This window comes from Mytilus trossulus, chromosome 3, assembly GCF_036588685.1.
Source record: "Mytilus trossulus isolate FHL-02 chromosome 3, PNRI_Mtr1.1.1.hap1, whole genome shotgun sequence".
NCBI lineage: Eukaryota > Metazoa > Mollusca > Bivalvia > Mytilida > Mytilidae > Mytilus > Mytilus trossulus.
Genome location: NC_086375.1, coordinates 93,181,487 through 93,204,936, shown reverse-complemented (window position 1 = coordinate 93,204,936; position 23,450 = coordinate 93,181,487). Strand labels below are relative to the sequence as shown.

General features: G+C 34.8%; 1 protein-coding gene across 1 annotated transcript; it reads left to right on the top strand.

Moving 5' to 3' along the window:
- The first annotated feature begins 258 nt into the window (after window positions 1–258).
- Window positions 259–21,627, top strand: LOC134711158 (CD109 antigen-like). The gene is made up of 6 exons (XM_063571603.1): window positions 259–446; window positions 16,399–16,548; window positions 17,902–17,982; window positions 18,480–18,540; window positions 20,176–20,395; window positions 21,459–21,627. Exons 1-6 carry the CDS (start codon window positions 294–296, stop codon window positions 21,625–21,627), a joined length of 834 nt encoding a protein of 277 aa, XP_063427673.1. The 5' UTR covers window positions 259–293.
- The last annotated feature ends 1,823 nt before the right edge of the window (window positions 21,628–23,450 follow it).

Below are 23,450 nucleotides of genomic sequence, written 5' to 3'. Positions count from 1 at the left end.
CAGATTCTGAGAATTTCAATATATTCTGTAGATTATAGCAGTAGAGAAACCTACAAAGGGATCTTTCCATGTGTTCATTTAGACAACAGTTGTTTTATTTTGTTGAACACTTTAATTCGTTGATAAGGTCATCCACGAAAACCACGAAAATTGGTTCCCACGTATTAAATTACTTTCACAGCATATATTGAGTTTAATTATTGTGTACTTTTAGCAAATGTTTTTAAAGGACTTTCTTTTCTTGACAATAGTTTTTTTTAAAAGATTCACTTATAACACAAGGGCGATTTAGAATGAGAAATAGAAAACAGCAAGACCAGAATCTTAGAATAACATATGCAATGGTTCCTCAAGCAAAGTTACTAATTTATTATGTTAGACGAAGAAATGGCGAAGTTGTAGCTGATGCTATAACATTTCCGATTGAGGACATATTTGATAATGAAGTGAGTATATGTAAGACTAAGATCGACACTGACTCCCTTATCTGGGTAGTCATAGGTCTGTTCTTAGTTTCTTTGGAATTTTAACCAAAGATGATGAACTGGATCTTTCATCACTGTATTGGATACCAAAACTGCATAAATGTCCTTTATAAACAACGATATATTGCTGGGTCTTCCAAGGGCTCCACGAAACCTCGTTCTAAATTATTAAAATCTATTTAATCAACAATCAAAAACGGGCCTTAAATTTGCTGTGAAACTGCCTTTTCTAGAGGTGGTGTGAATCAGATGTGGATACTTAAAAATTCCAAATATCTTTTAGAGTGCTTACAATTTAACTCTCTTTCATCCTGTAATAGTATTAAAATAACATGAACGGTACCAATTTTCCTGCACTTGCTCATTCCAATGGGAATGAATTGTGTCCCTCTTCTTGTCTACTTGTGTCTTTATTATTCTGAGGATGACTTCATACAAGAACTTCTTAGGAAAAAAGATAAGATAAGATAAGTTAGCAATATCGTTTAACTCACTTTCCGCTAAATAGATGATTTTTTTTCACTAAATAATTCAAAATTTGGTGACTATGTCGAACGCATCTATCCCATTGAACTAGAGATAAAGGATATAATAGATACAGTTAAGTCGGTCTCATATCTTAACATATGAGGGTCGATTGAAAACAAAACTTCACGACAAAAGAGATGATTTCAGCTTTATAATTGTGAACTTTCCATTTCTAAGTAGCAACATTCCAGCAGCACCTGCATACTGGGTATATATCTCTCAATTAGTACGATATTCCCGTGCTTGCATTTTCTATCAACAATTTATTGATAGAGGGTCGTTGCTCACAAGGAAGATTTTAAAACAAAAGTTCCAAATGGTGAAGTTGAAATCATCTCTTTGTTAATTTTACGGACGTTATCACGAGTTGGTTGTCTGTTATAGAATTACCGTTTCACATATGATATCGGATATGTTCCTTTCATCGTAACTTCAATCCTCTTCACGTTAATGAATATGACCTACTGAATACGACTATTTACCGGATTTGTTATAACATAAACAACATGATGGGTGCCACATGTGGAGCAAGATCTGCTCACCCTTCCAGAGCACCTGAGATCACCCCTAGTTTTTGGAAGGATTATTCTTTAGTTTTCTATGTTCTGGACTGTCCCTCTGGTATCATTTGTCCTTCTTTCACATTCTTCTGTACTTATATATATATATATATATATAAACGAGTCTAAATTGAAAACTACGTTCAAACCTATGACTGCGTTGGATAAAAACCGCAATTTTTATACGTGTGCATGTCAAACAAATTTCGTTGTAGAAGGGTCTAAAAACAGCACAAACAACATTTTCCAAAAGACCAAAAGCGTGAAAAAGTATATTTAAACAAAACGCATTTGACTAACAGGTCGAACAACTGATGTTCTTTAACCCTGCTGACTGCCATTGACGATTGCCAAATAAAACTGATCACAAGATGTTAATATAAATTTAATACGTCACAGAAAAAAAAAATTGTTAACTTGTGGACAGGATGTTGTGCCACAAACATTCGGTGTCAATATTTCTTTAGTACACCATATCCGGATTTCGACAATAAATGTCTCTTCAGTGATGTTAGGGATCGAAACGGTATTTGGAAGGCCATATAAAAAGTACCCTCATTTTTTAGAGAATATACCCTCATTTTTAGATTAACTCTTGAATTTTAAGAGTCAATATATAGGATGAACGGATCATATAAACCGGAGGGAAAATATGATACATGCCCAAACAAAAAATATAAACGAGTCTAAATTGAAAACTACGTTCAAACCTATGACTGCGTTGGATAAAAACCGCAATTTTTATACGTATATATATATATATACAACTCGTCTAAACATCAACCCAACAATGTTAGATCTGTAAATTTGCTTTCGCAAATTTTTGGTTCTTCCCTCGCCGGGATTCGAACCCATGCTACTGTGATATCGTGACACCAAATCGCCTGCACTGCAGCCGTCCCGCTAGACCACACGACCACCTGGGCTCTCAAAAAAAGAGCTTTCGGTGGGCATATGTTACCTTTCCACGTCAGTTTTAATCTAGCGGCGTACTACAGTACATGATATATAAGGCATATATATATATATAAACGCCTAAAAAGTGTACATAACAACACCAATAACACAAAAAGGAACTATAAATGTAATTATTTATAAATATTTCGGATAACTGATATCCTTCGTCAGTCAGATTCTGATGTTAAATGAATCATCTTTAAGTCTTCTTAGATTAAACTTTTACTAAATCTTGAAATTTATACAATAAAAAAGGCAAACCGAACATCAGTTTAGACGCTTGCATCATTGCAAAAATATGTTGAATATGAAATAGGTTATATGACTAATTATATCAGAGAGTTCAAATAAATGTTTTAAATAAAAATAATAATGTGCGATATGAACTAGCACAATTCTAAAGCTTTAACAGTGTCGATTATTATGATGTTACAAGAAAGATTGCGTCAATAAGAATTCCAAATAAACAGCATTGAACGGTCTTAATTCTAAATTAACAGCACTGAACGGTCAAAATTTCTAAATATTTCAGATTTAACAACTGTAGTGTAGTTACATTAGAGTCTGCGATGTTTAAAACAAACGGCGGTTTAAAAAAAATAACAAATTTTGACTAAAGTAAAATAGTTGGACGTGGCTTGGTACTTATACATCCCTCAAAAAATTAAGCAATTTAGATTGTTATATTCAACAGATATATTTAAGAAATGAGTAAGGATAGAAATAAAGACGGGGACTGTAATAATAAGTAATATAACCCAGATGTGAAGCACTGCATGGTGTCGAATTACATCTTTTCATTTATCCCATTTGGTGCCAAAGTTGTTAATTTTCTTATCCAAAATCTTTCCCGAGTAAGTCTATCCTCCCTAGACCAAGCAGAGGTGTGGTCCAAGATAGTTATGGTCAGTCGATTGAGATCTGCCTTAGTGTGGACAGGGGATCTCAAATGTCGACTAAGAGGGAGGTCTGGCTTGCATTGGTAGTCGCTACGATGACCGTTCATTCGTTTGTGAAACGGCTGTTCTGACTCGCCAACATACTGTTTACCACATTTACACTGTAGGAGATACACAACATTTGTAGTCTTGCAATTAACATTGCAAAATATGGTGTATTCTGTACCAGTGGAGTGACTGTTAAAAGTCTGGGTATCCAGTATTTGTTTGCAAGTCAGACATCGTTTGTTTCCACAACCCTTACAAGAGCCCACTGACGAAGAGCCTGCTTGAGAGCATAACTCAGCTCTCACCAGCAAGTCTTTAAGGCTTTTGGGCCTGCGGAAAGCCAGTACAGGTGGCTCGGGAAAGATCTTGAATAGTTTAGGATGTTTTTCGATATCTTTCCAACTTTCGCGGATAAGGTGAGACAAGTTGTCAAATTTTGATTGGTAATTCAACACAAAAGGCACCCTCATGTTGACCTTTTTGACTTTATATTGTAAAAGTTCATCTCGGCTGATGTTGCTAGCACGAGAAAAACCTTTATCAATGTCTTTCCTTTTGTAGCCCCGATGTTTTAGGTGACCGCGAAGTTCTTGTAGTCGTTTTTTGGCAACATCGTTGGTGGAGCAAATCCTTTTTATTCGTATGGCCTGGCTGTAGGGAATGCTCTTGGTGCAATGTTTAGGGTGACAACTTGAAGGAGACAGATATTGATGTTTGTCTGTGGGCTTGCAATACAGATCTGTAAATATGTTTCCATCCCTCAATTGCGTTGTAGTGTCAAGAAATGTGATCTTAGAGTCAGAGATTTCATATGTGAATTTTATTGAGGGATGGGCATCGTTGGCATGTTGAATAAACAAATCTAGTTCTTGTTCAGTATTATCCCACTTCATGTCAATATCGTCAATAAATCGGAACCAAGAGAGGGGTTGATAAAGAAAAGAATTGAGAATTCTCTGTTCTAATTTCCCCATAAAAATATTGGCATAAGACGGGGCCATCTTTGTTCCCATTGCTGTTCCATTAACTTTGAGAAAGTGCTCACCATTGAATGTGAAGTTATTGCATTTTAATACCAAAGTAAGAAGCTGGATGAGACATTCAGTTGGTGGATGTAAGGTGTTACGAGAGTTCCAGACTTCCCTACAGGCTTCTATACCATCGTCATGGGGGATATTAGTATAGAGGGAGGTAACATCAAGCGAGACAAGGATCGTTTCAGGTGGGAGAGGGTTCAAAGATTCCATTTTTTTAAGATAATGTGTTGTGTCTTGAATATATGATAGTAAATTTTCTACGTGTGGTCGGAGATGAAAGTTAATTAATTCTGATATTTTTTCTGTAGGGTGGTCATTGGCGGAAACAATTGGTCTACCTGGATTATTGACTTTATGTATTTTGGGCAGTAGATAGAAACGCCCCGGCTTTGATTTTTCCGGTTTTAGATATTTAAATGTGGTTTCATCAATGTGTCCCTGTTCACACATGTTTTTCAGGTTTGTGGTGATCTCTGTGTTAAATTGAGGGGTGGGGTCAGAGTCTAATTTCTTATAGAATCTCTCATCAGAGAGTTGACGTTCCGCCTCTTGAATGTAGTCACATCTGTCCATGACGACAACAGCGCTACCTTTATCTGCTGGTTTAATTATAATCCGGTTACTTAAAAACAGAGACGACATTATAATTAAACCAGCAGATAAAGGTAGCGCTGTTGTCGTCATGGACAGATGTGACTACATTCAAGAGGCGGAACGTCAACTCTCTGATGAGAGATTCTATAAGAAATTAGACTCTGACCCCACCCCTCAATTTAACACAGAGATCACCACAAACCTGAAAAACATGTGTGAACAGGGACACATTGATGAAACCACATTTAAATATCTAAAACCGGAAAAATCAAAGCCGGGGCGTTTCTATCTACTGCCCAAAATACATAAAGTCAATAATCCAGGTAGACCAATTGTTTCCGCCAATGACCACCCTACAGAAAAAATATCAGAATTTATTGACTTTCATCTCCGAACACACGTAGAAAATTTACTATCATATATTCAAAACACAACACATTATCTTAAAAAAATGGAATCTTTGAACCCTCTCCCACCTGAAACGATCCTTGTCTCGCTTGATGTTACCTCCCTCTATACTAATATCCCCATGACGATGGTATAGAAGCCCGTAGGGAAGTCTGGAACTCTCGTAACACCTTACATCCACCAACTGAATGTCTCATCCAGCTTCTTACTTTGGTATTAAAATGCAATAACTTCACATTCAATGGTGAGCACTTTCTCCAAGTTAATGGAACAGCAATGGGAACAAAGATGGCCCCGTCTTATGCCAATATTTTTATGGGGAAATTAGAACAGAGAATTCTCAATTCTTTTCTTTATCAACCCCTCTCTTGGTTCCGATTTATTGACGATATTGACATGAAGTGGGATAATACTGAACAAGAACTAGATTTGTTTATTCAACATGCCAACGATGCCCATCCCTCAATAAAATTCACATATGAAATCTCTGACTCTAAGATCACATTTCTTGACACTACAACGCAATTGAGGGATGGAAACATATTTACAGATCTGTATTGCAAGCCCACAGACAAACATCAATATCTGTCTCCTTCAAGTTGTCACCCTAAACATTGCACCAAGAGCATTCCCTACAGCCAGGCCATACGAATAAAAAGGATTTGCTCCACCAACGATGTTGCCAAAAAACGACTACAAGAACTTCGCGGTCACCTAAAACATCGGGGCTACAAAAGGAAAGACATTGATAAAGGTTTTTCTCGTGCTAGCAACATCAGCCGAGATGAACTTTTACAATATAAAGTCAAAAAGGTCAACAGGAGGGTGCCTTTTGTGTTGAATTACCATCCAAAATTTGACAACTTGTCTCACCTTATCCGCGAAAGTTGGAAAGATATCGAAAAACATCCTAAACTATCCAAGATCTTTCCCGAGCCACCTGAACTGGCTTTCCGCAGGCCCAAAAGCCTTAAAGACTTGCTGGTGAGAGCTGAGTTATGCTCTCAAGCAGGCTCTTCGTCAGTGGGCTCTTGTAAGGGTTGTGGAAACAAACGATGTCTGACTTGCAAACAAATACTGGATACCCAGACTTTTAACAGTCACTCCACTGGTACAGAATACACCATATTTTGCAATGTTAATTGCAAGACTACAAATGTTGTGTATCTCCTACAGTGTAAATGTGGTAAACAGTATGTTGGCGAGTCAGAACAGCCGTTTCACAAACGAATGAACGGTCATCGTAGCGACTACCAATGCAAGCCAGACCTCCCTCTTAGTCGACATTTGAGATCCCCTGGCCACACTAAGGCAGATCTCAATCGACTGACCATTACTATCATTGACCACAACTCTGCTTGGTCTAGGGAGGATAGACTTACTCGGGAAAGATTTTGGATAAGAAAACTAACAACTTTGGCACCAAATGGGATAAATGAAAAGATGTAATTCGACACCATGCAGTGCTTCACATCTGGGTTATATTACTTATTATTACAGTCCCCGTTTTTATTTCTATCCTTACTCATTTCTTAAATATATCTGTTGAATATAACAATCTAAATTGCTTAATTTTTTTAGGGATGTATAAGTACCAAGCCACGTCCAACTATTTTACTTTAGTCAAAATTTGTTATTTTTTTTAAACGGCCGTTTGTTTTAAACATTGCAGACTCTAATGTAACTACACTACAGTTGTTAAATCTGAAATATTTAGAAATTTTGACCTTTCAGTGCTGTTAATTTAGAATTAAGACCGTTCAATGCTGTTTATTTGGAATTCTTATTGACGCAATCTTTCTTGTAACATCATAATTATCGACACTGTTAAAGCTTTATAATTGTGCTAGTTCATATCGCACATTATTATTTTTATTTAAAACATTTATTTGAACTCTCTGATATAATTAGTCATATAACCTATTTCATATTCAACATATTTTTGCAATGATGCAAGCGTCTAAACTGATGTTCGGTTTGCCTTTTTTATTGTATAAATTTCAAGATTTAGTAAAAGTTTAATCTAAGAAGACTTAAAGATGATTCATTTAACATCAGAATCTGACTGACGAAGGATATCAGTTATCCGAAATATTTATAAATAATTACATTTATAGTTCCTTTTTGTGTTATTGGTGTTGTTATGTACACTTTTTAGGCGTTTATATAATTTATTTTATTGTGTACATGTATCGTTACTTGTAACGATCCAGCGCCCTCGTGGGAAAAATCGTTGACTATTATTCAGACGTTTTATATATATATATATATATATAGGTTTGAACGTAGTTTTCAATTTAGACTCGTTTATATTTTTTGTTTGGGCATGTATCATATTTTCCCTCCGGTTTATATGATCAGTTCATCCTATATATTGACTCTTAAAATTCAAGAGTTAATCTAAAAATGAGGGTACTTTCTCTAAAAGGAGGGTGCTTTTTATATGGCCTTCCAAATACCGTTTCGATCCCTAACATCACTGAAGAGACATTTATTGTCGAAATCCGGACATGGTGTACTAAAGAAATATTGACACCGAATGTTTGTGGCACAACATCCTGTCCACAAGTTAACAAATATTTGTTTTCTGTGACGTATTAAATTTATAATAAGATCCATTTTGTTACAACCTGTGATCAATTTTATTTTGCAATCGCCAATGGCAGTCAGCATGGTTAAAGAACATCAGTTGTTCGACCTGTTAGTCAAATGCGTTTTGTTTAAATATACTTTTTCACTCTTTTGGTCTTTTGGAAAATGTTGTTTGTGCTGTTTTTAGACCCTTCTACAACGAAATTTGTTTGACATGCACACGTATAAAAATTGCGGTTTTTATCCAACGCAGTCAGGTTTGAACGTAGTTTTCAATATAGACTCGTATATATATATATATATATAAACGCCTAAAAAAGTGTACACAACAACTCCAAATACAAAAAAAAGGTAACTATAAATGTAATTATTTATAAATATTTCGGATAACAGATATCCTTCGTCAGTCAGATTCTGATGGGAAATGAATCATCTTTGAGTCTCGTTAGATTAAACTTTTACTAAATCTTGAAATATATACAATAAAAAAAGTCAAACCGAACATCAGTAAAAACGCTTGCACCATTCTAAAAAAATGTTAACATGACATAGGTTACATGTATATGGTTTATTACAACAGAGAGCTCATATATATGATTTAAATACAAATAATAATGTGCGATTTGAACTAGCACAATTCTAAAACTGTATCGGGAACGACAATTATGATGGTATAACATGTATACGCATGATAACGTCTGTAGAATTACCAGATAGACAGCACTGAACGATCTAAATATTTGAAATTGAGAGTAAAGTAGTTACAACAGAGTCTGAATATTTAAACATCGTGAACAAACGGCCGTAAAAATGTAATAATATTTTTTTACTAAGTATAACTAGAAGAACGTGGCTAGGTACTTATACATACCTCAAAAAATTAAGCAATTTAAATTGGTATCTTCAACAAATGTATTTAACAAATGAAAAAGGTTAAGAAACAGAAACAGAGACTGTAATAATAAGTAATATAACCTGAATGTGAAGCACTACACGGAGTCGAACTACATCTTTTCATTTATCCCATTTGGTGCCAAAGTTGTTAATTTTCGTATCCCAAATCTTTCCCGAGCGAGTCTATCCTCCTTAGACCAAGCAGAGTTGTGGTCAATGATTTTAATGGTCAGTCGATTGAGATCTTCCTTAGTGTGGCCAGGGGATCTCAAATGTCGACTGAGAGGGAGGTCTGGCTTGCATTGGTAGTCGCTACGATGGCCGTTCATTCGTTTGTGAAACGGCTGTTCTGACTCGCCAACATACTGTTTACCACATTTACACTGTAAGAGATACACAACATTTGAAGTCTTGCAGTTAACATTGCAAAATATGGTGTATTCTGTGCCAGTGGAGTGACTGTTAAAAGTCTGGGTATCCAGTATTTGTTTGCAAGTTAGACATCGTTTGTTTCCGCAACCCTTGCAAGATCCCATAGATGATAAGCCTGCTTGAGAGGATAAATCAGCTCTCACCAGCAAGTCTTTAAGGCTTTTGGGCCTACGGAATGCCAGTACAGGTGGTTCGGGAAAGATCTTGGATAGTTTTGAATGTTTTTCGATCTCTTTCCAATTTTCGCGGATTAGGTGAGATAAGTTGTCAAATTTTGGATGGTAATTCAACACAAAAGGCACCCTCTTGTTGACCTTTTTTTCTTTATATTGTAAAAGCTCATCTCGGCTGATGTCGTTAGCACGAGAAAAACCTTTATCAATGTCTTTTCTTTTGTAGCCCCGATGTTTAAGGTGACCGCGAAGTTCTTGTAGACGTTTTTTTGCAATATCGTTGGTGGAGCAAATCCTTTTTATTCGTATGGCCTGGCTGTAGGGAATGCTCTTGGTGCAGTGTTTTGGATGACAACTCAAAGGAGATAGATATTGATGTTTGTCTGTGGGCTTGCAATACAGATCTGTTAATATGTTTCCATCCCTCAATTGCGTTGTAGTGTCAAGAAATGTGATCTTAGAGTCAGAGATTTCATATGTGAATTTTATTGAGGGATGGGCATTGTTGGCATGATGAATGAACAGATTTAGTTCTTGTTCAGTATTGTCCCACTTCATGTCAATATCGTCGATAAATCGAAACCAAGAGAGGGGTTGATGTAGAGATGCATTGAGAATTCTTTGTTCTAATTTCCCCATAAAAATATTGGCATAAGACGGGGCCATCTTTGTTCCCATTGCTGTTCCATTAACTTGGAGGAAGTGTTCGCCATTAAATACGAAGTTATTGCATTTCAATACCAAAGTTAGAAGCTGGATGAGACATTCAGTTGGTGGATGTAAGGTGTTACGAGAGTTCCAGACTTCCCTACAGGCTTCAATACCATCGTCATGGGGGATGTTAGTATAGAGGGAGGTAACATCAAGCGAAACAAGGATCGTTTCAGGTGGGAGAGGGTTCAGAGATTCCATTTTCTTAAGATAGTGTGTTGTGTCTTGTATATAGGATGGTAAATTTTCTACATGTGGTCTCAGATGAAAGTCAATAAATTCTGATATTTTCTCTGTAGGGTGGTCATTGGCGGAAACAATTGGTCTACCGGGATTATTAACTTTATGAATTTTAGGCAGAAGATAGAAACGCCCGGGCTTTGATTTTTCAGGTTTTAGGTATTTAAATGTGTCTTCATCAATATGCCCCTGTTCACACATGTTTTTCAGGTTTGTTGTGATCTCTTTGTTGAACTGAGGGGTGGGGTCAGTGTCTAATTTCTTATAAAATCTCTCATCAGAGAGTTGACGTTCTGCCTCTTGAATGTAGTCACATTTGTCCATGACGACAACAGCGCTACCTTTATCAGCTGGTTTAATTATAATGTCGTCTCTGTTCTTAAGTTTCCGCACAGCTTCATTTTCTTCAGACGATAGATTGCTGAATGTTTGGGAAGTGGCAGTGGACAGATGTGTTACGTCGGATTTAATTTTGTCAATTATATGTTCCAAAGTTGCACATTTACTGGGTTTCGGAATCCATGAACTTTTTTTCCTGAATCTGGGAATATCGACATCTGCTTGGTCGTCATCTGAGTCGAGATCACTTGTGTCACTTTCAGTGGTACCATTTGTGGTGTTCTTATAAAAATATTCCTTGATTCTGAGGGATCTTGCTAGCTTGTCTAGGTCATCTTCCAAAAGTATAGAATCTATTTTGCCCGGCGTGGGACAAAAATTAAGACCTTTTGACAGTACCTTAGTCTCGGTCTCCGACAAAGCAACTGTAGACAAATTGACTACAGTGTTTGTGGAGTTCATGCAACTTTGTTTTTTTCTCTTGAATCGGCGATTCCGGGGTTTTTTACCGGTTATGATGTTACGATTGAGAGTTAAGGTGGTCTGCTCTCTTGCAACAGTGTCCAAAAGTACGCCGTCTCGTGTAAATTTATTAATTTGTTTTTTGTGTAATTTCCGGGATTCAATGCGTAAGATGTCATGGAGGCGCTCGTTGATGTTGAGCAATTCAGGACCGGAAAGTTCTTGACATGATTTGTTGTAAATGTTGTTATAACTACGTTGTAAATTTAAATGTTTATGAGACGCTTCAGCGTGTAATAGATCCATCAATTTCACGGAACTACTGTGGAGAATATTATTCCATCTATCCATAAATCTGATAGATTTTGCACCGGTGGTAAGGGGTGAAGCTTTCAAAATAAGCCCCATCGGAACAATACCCTGAGACAAATAAGTTTTTAAATTTGATACATGATGTTCGGTTTTAACTATTTTTAGACTCAAAGCTCTAAGCTTTTTAAAAAATGACATAGTTTGCCTGATGTTAAGGCTGTAAGAAAAATCGGATCGCGTAATAAATCACTCGATACAGACTAAGAATAAAAAACGTCTGTATAGTAGTCAACGATTTTCCCCACGAGGGCGCTGGATCGTTACGAGTAACGATACATGTACACAATAAATAAATTATATAAACGCCTAAAAAAGTGTACACAACAACTCCAAATACAAAAAAAGGTAACTATAAATGTAATTATTTATAAATATTTCGGATAACAGATATCCTTCGTCAGTCAGATTCTGATGGGAAATGAATCATCTTTGAGTCTCGTTAGATTAAACTTTTACTAAATCTTGAATTATATACAATAAAAAAAGTCAAACCGAACATCAGTAAAAACGCTTGCACCATTCTAAAAAAATGTTTTATTCTTAGTCTGTATCGAGTGATTTATTACGCGATCCGATTTTTCTTACAGCCTTAACATCAGGCAAACTATGTCATTTTTTAAAAAGCTTAGAGCTTTGAGTCTAAAAATAGTTAAAACCGAACATCATGTATCAAATTTAAAAACTTATTTGTCTCAGGGTATTGTTCCGATGGGGCTTATTTTGAAAGCTTCACCCCTTACCACCGGTGCAAAATCTATCAGATTTATGGATAGATGGAATAATATTCTCCACAGTAGTTCCGTGAAATTGATGGATCTATTACACGCTGAAGCGTCTCATAAACATTTAAATTTACAACGTAGTTATAACAACATTTACAACAAATCATGTCAAGAACTTTCCGGTCCTGAATTGCTCAACATCAACGAGCGCCTCCATGACATCTTACGCATTGAATCCCGGAAATTACACAAAAAACAAATTAATAAATTTACACGAGACGGCGTACTTTTGGACACTGTTGCAAGAGAGCAGACCACCTTAACTCTCAATCGTAACATCATAACCGGTAAAAAACCCCGGAATCGCCGATTCAAGAGAAAAAAACAAAGTTGCATGAACTCCACAAACACTGTAGTCAATTTGTCTACAGTTGCTTTGTCGGAGACCGAGACTAAGGTACTGTCAAAAGGTCTTAATTTTTGTCCCACGCCGGGCAAAATAGATTCTATATTTTTGGAAGATGACCTAGACAAGCTAGCAAGATCCCTCAGAATCAAGGAATATTTTTATAAGAACACCACAAATGGTACCACTGAAAGTGACACAAGTGATCTCGACTCAGATGACGACCAAGCAGATGTCGATATTCCCAGATTCAGGAAAAAAAGTTCATGGATTCCGAAACCCAGTAAATGTGCAACTTTGGAACATATAATTGACAAAATTAAATCCGACGTAACACATCTGTCCACTGCCACTTCCCAAACATTCAGCAATCTATCGTCTGAAGAAAATGAAGCTGTGCGGAAACTTAAGAACAGAGACGACATTATAATTAAACCAGCTGATAAAGGTAGCGCTGTTGTCGTCATGGACAAATGTGACTACATTCAAGAGGCAGAACGTCAACTCTCTGATGAGAGATTTTATAAGAAATTAGACACTGACCCCACCCCTCAGTTCAACAAAGAGATCACAACAAACCTGAAAAACATGTGTGAACAGGGGCATATTGATGAAGACACATTTAAATACCTAAAACCTGAAAAATCAAAGCCCGGGCGTTTCTATCTTCTGCCTAAAATTCATAAAGTTAATAATCCCGGTAGACCAATTGTTTCCGCCAATGACCACCCTACAGAGAAAATATCAGAATTTATTGACTTTCATCTGAGACCACATGTAGAAAATTTACCATCCTATATACAAGACACAACACACTATCTTAAGAAAATGGAATCTCTGAACCCTCTCCCACCTGAAACGATCCTTGTTTCGCTTGATGTTACCTCCCTCTATACTAACATCCCCCATGACGATGGTATTGAAGCCTGTAGGGAAGTCTGGAACTCTCGTAACACCTTACATCCACCAACTGAATGTCTCATCCAGCTTCTAACTTTGGTATTGAAATGCAATAACTTCGTATTTAATGGCGAACACTTCCTCCAAGTTAATGGAACAGCAATGGGAACAAAGATGGCCCCGTCTTATGCCAATATTTTTATGGGGAAATTAGAACAAAGAATTCTCAATGCATCTCTTCATCAACCCCTCTCTTGGTTTCGATTTATCGACGATATTGACATGAAGTGGGACAATACTGAACAAGAACTAAATCTGTTCATTCATCATGCCAACAATGCCCATCCCTCAATAAAATTCACATATGAAATCTCTGACTCTAAGATCACATTTCTTGACACTACAACGCAATTGAGGGATGGAAACATATTAACAGATCTGTATTGCAAGCCCACAGACAAACATCAATATCTATCTCCTTTGAGTTGTCATCCCAAACACTGCACCAAGAGCATTCCCTACAGCCAGGCCATACGAATAAAAAGGATTTGCTCCACCAACGATATTGCAAAAAAACGTCTACAAGAACTTCGCGGTCACCTTAAACATTGGGGCTACAAAAGAAAAGACATTGATAAAGGTTTTTCTCGTGCTAACGACATCAGCCGAGATGAGCTTTTACAATATAAAGAAAAAAAGGTCAACAAGAGGGTGCCTTTTGTGTTGAATTACCATCCAAAATTTGACAACTTATCTCACCTAATCCGCGAAAATTGGAAAGAGATCGAAAAACATTCAAAACTATCCAAGATCTTTCTCGAACCACCTGTACTGGCATTCCGTAGGCCCAAAAGCCTTAAAGACTTGCTGGTGAGAGCTGATTTATCCTCTCAAGCAGGCTTATCATCTATGGGATCTTGCAAGGGTTGCGGAAACAAACGATGTCTAACTTGCAAACAAATACTGGATACCCAGACTTTTAACAGTCACTCCACTGGCACAGAATACACCATATTTTGCAATGTTAACTGCAAGACTTAAAATGTTGTGTATCTCTTACAGTGTAAATGTGGTAAACAGTATGTTGGCGAGTCAGAACAGCCGTTTCACAAACGAATGAACGGCCATCGTAGCGACTACCAATGCAAGCCAGACCTCCCTCTCAGTCGACATTTGAGATCCCCTGGCCACACTAAGGAAGATCTCAATCGACTGACCATTTAAATCATTGACCACAACTCTGCTTGGTCTAAGGAGGATAGACTCGCTCGGGAAAGATTTGGGATACGAAAATTAACAACTTTGGCACCAAATGGGATAAATGAAAAGATGTAGTTCGACTCCGTGTAGTGCTTCACATTCAGGTTATATTACTTATTATTACAGTCTCTGTTTCTGTTTCTTAACCTTTTTCATTTGTTAAATACATTTGTTGAAGATACCAATTTAAATTGCTTAATTTTTTGAGGTATGTATAAGTACCTAGCCACGTTCTTCTAGTTATACTTACTAAAAAAATATTATTACATTTTTACGGCCGTTTGTTCACGATGTTTAAATATTCAGACTCTGTTGTAACTACTTTACTCTCAATTTCAAATATTTAGATCGTTCAGTGCTGTCTATCTGGTAATTCTACAGACGTTATCATGCGTATACATGTTATACCATCATAATTGTCGTTCCCGATACAGTTTTAGAATTGTGCTAGTTCAAATCGCACATTATTATTTGTATTTAAATCATATATATGAGCTCTCTGTTGTAATAAACCATATACATGTAACCTATGTCATGTTAACATTTTTTTAGAATGGTGCAAGCGTTCTTACTGATGTTCGGTTTGACTCTTTTTATTGTATATAATTCAAGATTTAGTAAAAGTTTAATCTAACGAGACTCAAAGATGATTCATTTCCCATCAGAATCTGACTGACGAAGGATATCTGTTATCCGAAATATTTATAAATAATTACATTTATAGTTACCTTTTTTTGTATTTGGAGTTGTTGTGTACACTTTTTTAGGCGTTTATATAATTTATTTATTGTGTACATGTATCGTTACTCGTAACGATCCAGCGCCCTCGTGGGGAAAATCGTTGACTACTATACAGACGTTTTATATATATATATATATATATATTTTTCTATCTGATGAGTTAAGCCTTTTTCAACTGATTTTTATAGCTCGTTCTTATGTTGTACTGTTATACCACTGTCCTATATTATAGTTTTACTGCTATTATCTTCAATATTCACCACGCTGAATTTGTTTTTATCTTTATTTTTATTGTCAACTTCTTTATTATTTACACGTTCCTTGTGGCGGAATTTACCTAAATTGGATGTACACAAATCAATGTTTATATTCTAGGCTGATTGCCTTTCATCTGTTGTTGAGGTGCCATTCGGGATATTTCCAATGTCCATGTCACATATTTACACTATTTGAAGACTGAGCATCATTATCCGATTATATCGTTCCTATATTATAATTATTTAAACAGTTCTCATCATAGTTCCTTAGTCTTTTGTTATCACGGCTTATTGTTGAATTTGATGTTTTGTTCAAACGATTTAATGAGCATTGCTGCAAAGGAGTCACTAAACGACACTAATATAAGTTTTTATTACCAGGTGTCTATCAAATTCAACACAAGACGAGCGAATCCTGGTGAGGAAGTTCAGGTTGAATTAACGGCTGATCCATACTCATTGGTGAACGTTCTTGCTGTTGATAAAAGTGTTCTTTTACTGAAATCAGGAAATGATATCACAACACAAGATGTAAGCTTTCTCTCTATATATATCTCTGACTATATTATTTCATTTGTAAAATACATTTTCCTACTTGATATAAAGATCTTTAAATATTTTTTATATTTCTAAATGGACAGATTTGATTTTCAGTTCATATGAACTCAATTTAACACTAAGTCTAGTCAACTTTGGGTTATATAACTCTCACATAAGTTGCTTATATCTTATTTCGTATATACTTTTTATTGACATGTTTTCTTTATTCATTCCTATGTCTTGGACGTGAAATAAGTAGAATGGGATTATTCTATCCAACAAAAGTTTTCTTTTGATATCTCATGACTGAATTTAGGCAGCGCTAAATTGACTGACTCTGACAATTATTTACCACAATTTGATATGATATATGAAACCAGAAGCCCATGAAAGCCATATACTCACAAAGGACTACAGTAACTAGCAGTTACTGATATTCCAGCTCCATGCCACAATGTCACCCATTAAAAGATTGTATCTTCTTCAAATGAAAATCGTGCACATTCCCTTTCGTAAGGTGTTTATTATCATACCATCATAAATTATATTAGAAGAGAAATTCCTTTCACTTAATAATCTTTTAGTGACATATGTATCTTATTCCTTGTTTACACTTTTCACAAACTCGCCATTAAAACAATCATTTGCTGATACATGTGTATCTGGAATATAATTTATATCATTTTTACCTTGTTTGTATCATATGAATGTTGAACGTTCACATCAAACTATAAATGAATAAATAAAGGCAACAGTAGTATACCACTGTTCAAAACTCGAAAATTGGTATCCAACGAAAAATAATGAATCCACAGTATAAAAAAGATATATGATAAAACTGAAGTATTAACTAATGACAGGAAACAACCGAAATACATTACATAACCCGACAAAATGCATCACAAAAATAGACACATCCGAATAAATTCAAACCTCAACGCCAACGTCATATTTGAAATTTTAAAAACTGACAAAAATGACGTCATATATGAATTTGTAAAGCAGATCATCAAAATATAATAAATAACGTCGCATTTGAATGAATAAGATAGAATTAGAATTGGTTTACGATTGTACTTGAACTAAATACTGATATTACATTTAATAACAATGCACATTTCAATACTTATTAAGAGCAAACTGTGGTAGCAATTAACTATATTATATAGCTATGTCCGGTTTGTTTTTAATCTAACTTCAAATGTTAAACATCGTACAGATTACGTTGAACCAAATGAAATCTAATAAATGAAGGCGGTGATCAATTTTCCTTACCATAACACATGAATATAATAGAAAATTTGCCAAAATGGTTAACAGAACAATTGTCTTAAACATTAAAAGGTATTGAATGAACTTCAAGAAGATAGATCTACTGGTCAATTTGATGGTACAGATGGCAAGGATGCATTCTCGATTTTTAATGCAAGTATTAGTTTCAACCATAATTATTGAGAATTTTATTTTAAATTTACTCTTAAATATTATAAAAAGGAGATGCTGAAGCTCTATGTTTTGGTCTGTGGTCTTTTTTGGTAGACTGCTAATACAAATAAAAGCCATCTTGCTCCATTTTTGTAATTTTACTTATTCGAAATCGATCATCACTTTTGAAGAGTTACTTATTATCAAAATAAGCATCTTGTCAGTAAACAATATACCGTTGATATTAAATTACCAGTCGTAAGCTATCTCCGACCAGTATATGTATACAGTAGTTGACTGATACCAATAAGATGGTGTTCGGCAGCATTACATTAGTAAAATTAGTCAAATGAATAAATAAAAAATAACAAAACAGGAGAGCTTGATCGAAGTCGTAATTACATGACTAAATTATGTTAATAAAAAAATGAAAATTAATTAAAATTATTGGATTTTAATTAAATTATGATCTAAATCTTTCAAAATTTTGATAACAGGGTGCTGGTGTTTATGTGTTGACAGATGCTTTGCTTTATCAGTACATTCCGCAAGCAAGATGTAAGTATTTGAAACTACAGACCAAAATTCGATGTTGTAGGTCACATGGTATAAAATTTTACAATGGGTATAAATAACAGCTGGGTGCCGTATGAAACTATTACTTATCGAAGACATAAAAAAAATAATAAAAAAATGTTAACATTTCGAGTTGAACTCTTAATGTTCTCCTACTTGTTATTGTCATACAAATGCAAATTATAGTTGTCACTAAGTTGTAAATATTACTGTACTAGTCGATCAATTAATTCGTGAAAATGTATGGAGGAAAGCGTTAATTTTCAAACATGAAAGGACTCTGCTGAGTAGAAGTAAACCAACTTAACAATAACGGTTCCCCTTAGAGCTTTCTGAAATACGAACATTACGTATCATACAATGGTAGATTACTCGTCAAGAAAATGCCAGTACCAGGTAAGAAATACGACAGTTGTTATAAATTCGTTTGATGTGTTTGAGCTTTTGATGTTCCCATTTGATTAAGGGATTTCCGTTTTACACTTTCCTCGGAGTTCGGTATTTTTGTGATTTTAGATGCTGTCTCTTAGGTGTTGATACCAAATTACCAAATTTACAAACAATCAGTTATACAAGGAAGCAATGGTATTATCACATAATGTTCTTAAATACTTATATTTGATTTATAGCATACCTAAACGTGATTCAAATAACAAAAAGGTAAAAGAAACAAATGTGAATGCATGAAATCGTTTTAATGGAGAAGCTTTTCACGCGTATTTAATTGGACGCCTTCGTATTATAATAAAGGTAACTTCCGAAGACTGCGATCTAAAAAAGGAGCCCGTAAATCAGTGGTTGTCGTTTGTTTATTTGCTACATCTTTGTTTTTCGTTATTTCTTTTTTATATAAATAAGACCGTTAGATTTCTCGTTTAAATTGTTTTACATTTTCATTTCGGGGCCTTTTATAGCTGACTTTGCAATATGAGTTTTGCTCATTGTTGAAGGCCGTGTGGTGAGTTATAGTTGTTTATTTTTATGTCATTGTGGTCCCTTGTAGAGAGTTGTCTCATTGGCAATCATACCACATCTTCCTTTTTTTTTTTTATATAAACATAGATAGAATAAAAACACAACCCACGTGCACTTTGCCATTTCGAGTTTCTAGGTCTGTTTCATTTTATGTTATAATTCAATGAAAAACATAATCATCGTTTTAATTGTACACCAAAGAAATAAAAAAATTAAAAAAGAGGAATTTCCTATGGCTTTCAATGTTGACATTCATTTCTTTTTGAACAGGGTCAGCACATGTGTTACCCGGGGTCAAATTAAAGGTTGCAGGGATACAAATTCAGTTTAGTTGTTTATGATTTTAAGTGTTCTTCGTAATTGACTGTTTGTGTTATTTTGTGTCGAGCATAATGAACCATGTCTGTTTTATTCGACTAACCAGTATTAAGTTAAATACACATTAACGTATATTGTGTTTTCCGTTTGTTGTATTTTTGTAACCTGTAATAGTTTTCCAAGTATTTTTCTGATAAGTTGAAATAGGAAATTAAGTTGGAATATATATTATTGATCGACTTGTAAAACTCATCTCAGAAAGGAAATCTTCTCTAAACAAATATACAAATATATACTGCTAAAATTAAACGCATTTAATTTCAGCCGAAAGTTTGGGTTATAGTGTTGGGGAACCATATTTAGCTGGGGGTGGAGGTCGAAACGGAGTAGGGAGTGGGCATGGAGATGGGAGTGGGAATGGAGATGGAAATGGAAATGGGAATGGAGATGGGAGTGGAAATGGAAGTGGAGGTGAAAACAAACATGGGACACGAACACGAAAGAACTTTCCGGAAACGTGGATATGGGTAAACAGAACAACAGGGTAAGCATATATAAATATATACTAATGGGTATCTATTATAGTTTTGTTGCGTGAATGTAATTTAAAAAAAAGTATTAGGACATAATGATAATCTATTATTTAAAGCACGGTATTTGATTTCGTTTTCTCCAACAAATAGCTCATTAGTCTAGTGACATGCCAGTCTTAGTTTAGACACACAAACGTATCATGCAAAGTCAGAATAATCGTAAGTAATTGTTACAATAATGGTTTACTTTTATAATTTGTTATTTGCATGGAGAGTTGTCTAATTGGCATCCACACCACATCTTCCTATATCTATTATATATAATTATCTCTATATTTGATATGTACCAGCTTTGATAATGTTTGGTATAAATATAAGTTTTCAGTTCTGTTCTCGTAATATGAACAACAAATTTATTTATTTTGTAAAAAATATTTCTGTTCTCAATTTATTCTGTATATCTTACAATTTGTTTTCACATACTTGTATACATTATTCTAACTTGGGGCTTTGTTCAAGTTGATGGTTGTCTTCTCAAAACGTTTAACAACATATGAAAAAATAAGACTTAACAGTGACGCTCATATAAAAAATAGTTATAAAGCCAAACAAGTACAAAGATAATTGAGGATCCAAATTTCATAAAAGTTGTATCAAATACGGCTCAGGTTATCTATTCCTGGGACAAGAAAATCCTTAGTTTTTCGAAAAATTCGAAGTTTTGTAAACCGGAAATTTTGAAAATGACCACATAATTGATATTCATGTCACTACCGAAGTGCTGAAAACTGGCTGGTGATACCCTCGAGAACTAAACTTCAAACAGCTTAAACTACCTAAACCCGCTACATTAGTTATTAGGCCTATACATGCTGTTGTCATTCTTAATTCATTCTTTTCTTAAACATGCATCAGGTATCTGCTAGCAACCATCAATCAATTATTTTTGTTAATAGTTCTTAATCGACCCTGTCCAATATATAACTATCTCTGTTTTTCTAACGCCACGTTTCAATATGGAATCTATTCCATACAAGTCACGGCATTATATAATAAGTTTTTGTTTTATTTCAGTTCGGATGGAAAGGCAACAATTAACACGACAGCTCCTGACACTATTACAGAATGGATTGCATCAGCATTCGCTGTTAATCCCAGATCAGGTCTCGGAGTTGCTGCAAATACCGCAAATGTAATCAATTTATCTTACGAGTTTACAATTAAATTAAATTATGAATTATAAGACAAAGGTCTGTTCATGAATCGTTTATTCGTCTGAGTTTTATGAAAATCGTGTATACATTTTGCACGAACTCAGAAAAGAAAATTACGTATAGAAAAATATAAACACTGAAATTGTAGTAGAAAAATCTTCAATGCGATTTAACGTTTTATGTAAGGTCATCATGTAATTTTGAAGCATCCAATTAATTTTATGTTATGCAAAACTATTTGAAGGAACTTTATAATTGTTTCCTTTAAAAGGCATTACTTATAACACATACCAATAGTAACAAAAACACAATATATTTTAGTTAACAACTTTCCAAAGGTTTTTCATGCGTTTTGAACTTCCATATTCTGCCATACGAGGGGAGGTTATTATAGTGCAAGCCACAGTATTTAATTACTTAGAACAAGATCTACAGGTAAAAATATATACACTTGGTTTTTTTTTATTATCAAATGTATAACTTGATACTAAAGTAAATTGGTTTTAAAGTTTCTGCCATAAATTAGATGAGTAATACTTTTAATGTAGAAAATGCACTTGTTCATTTATCTTATTTGACAACTAAAATTGTTTCTATGACCTTCCACCCAGCAGATGTATAGAAAAGCAATAACATTACGGGTGTTAGCCGGACAATTATTAATGGATTTACACGGAAGATTTTGATGAAAAGAGTCACTTGTGCATACACTGAGTTCATATGCACTTTATCGTCCACCTTGTGACCTGATTATACTGATTTTATAAATATGATTTCTATGAAAAGTGTTTATACTGTTTAACATTGTCTTATGGGGGCCTTTTATATAGCTGACTATGCGGTATGGGCTTTGCTCATTGTTGAAGGCCTTACGGTGACCTATAGATGTTAATGTTTGTATCATTTGGTCTTTTCTGGATGGTTGTCTCATTGGCAATCATACCACATCTTCTTTTTATATAAAACCTACAAAGGTTAATTATTTCCAAAAAAATCTGTTATTAAATGAAGTATCTATGAAGTTAATGACTTCTAGAGTTTCATCCCCTATAACATTGTCTCGTGCTTAAATGTAGCAGTTTAGTTGAAATTGATAACCTCTAGAGCGAACTATATGATAGTCCCTCTCAACACTTAGCTGAGTCAAATTACGATAGCACAAATGTAGTCCACCAATTATAGATATAGATATTGATCGATTATCAAATTACAATACTGCAAAGAAAATAAAAAAAAAAAAAAACCAAAAAAAAATTGTTGTCAAAATAAGCTTTCATTGATTGTTCTTTTCCATTAAATACATTAAAGTATTTTTATACTTGTACACGTCGTTGAATTGTTACAAGCTTCTAATCTGCTATTCAAATTTCAATTTATCGCTTTTTTTGTTGTTATTTTTTTTGTTTTTTAGTTGATTGGTTTTTGTTTTTGTTTGCGGATTATAAGCCGTGAAAGGGGGCACCTTGGAAATGGGGGAAGGAGGAGGTAAAATATATTTGCTATGCATTTTTATTTGGTGTTTAGGGGTTTGTAATAATGCAGGTGCGTTCGAGCCTTGACAGTGGATACTAATTGCATTAAACCTGTAAAGATAAGGAACTAAACCCCCACCCCTCTTTAGCAATGTATTCGTTAGAAAACATTAAAAAAAAAGTCTATTTCTTTACACATTTCCCATTTTAATTATCATTTGTGTAAGACTTTCCTGATATAAAATAAGAATCAATTACCGTTTCTCATATTAATTAGACCGTGTTTTCCTGTTTCAATGGTGATATACAAGTGATTTAACATTACAGCTTGCTTTTTGGTGTAAATTGTGACATTAATGAAGATATATTTCAATGGCACT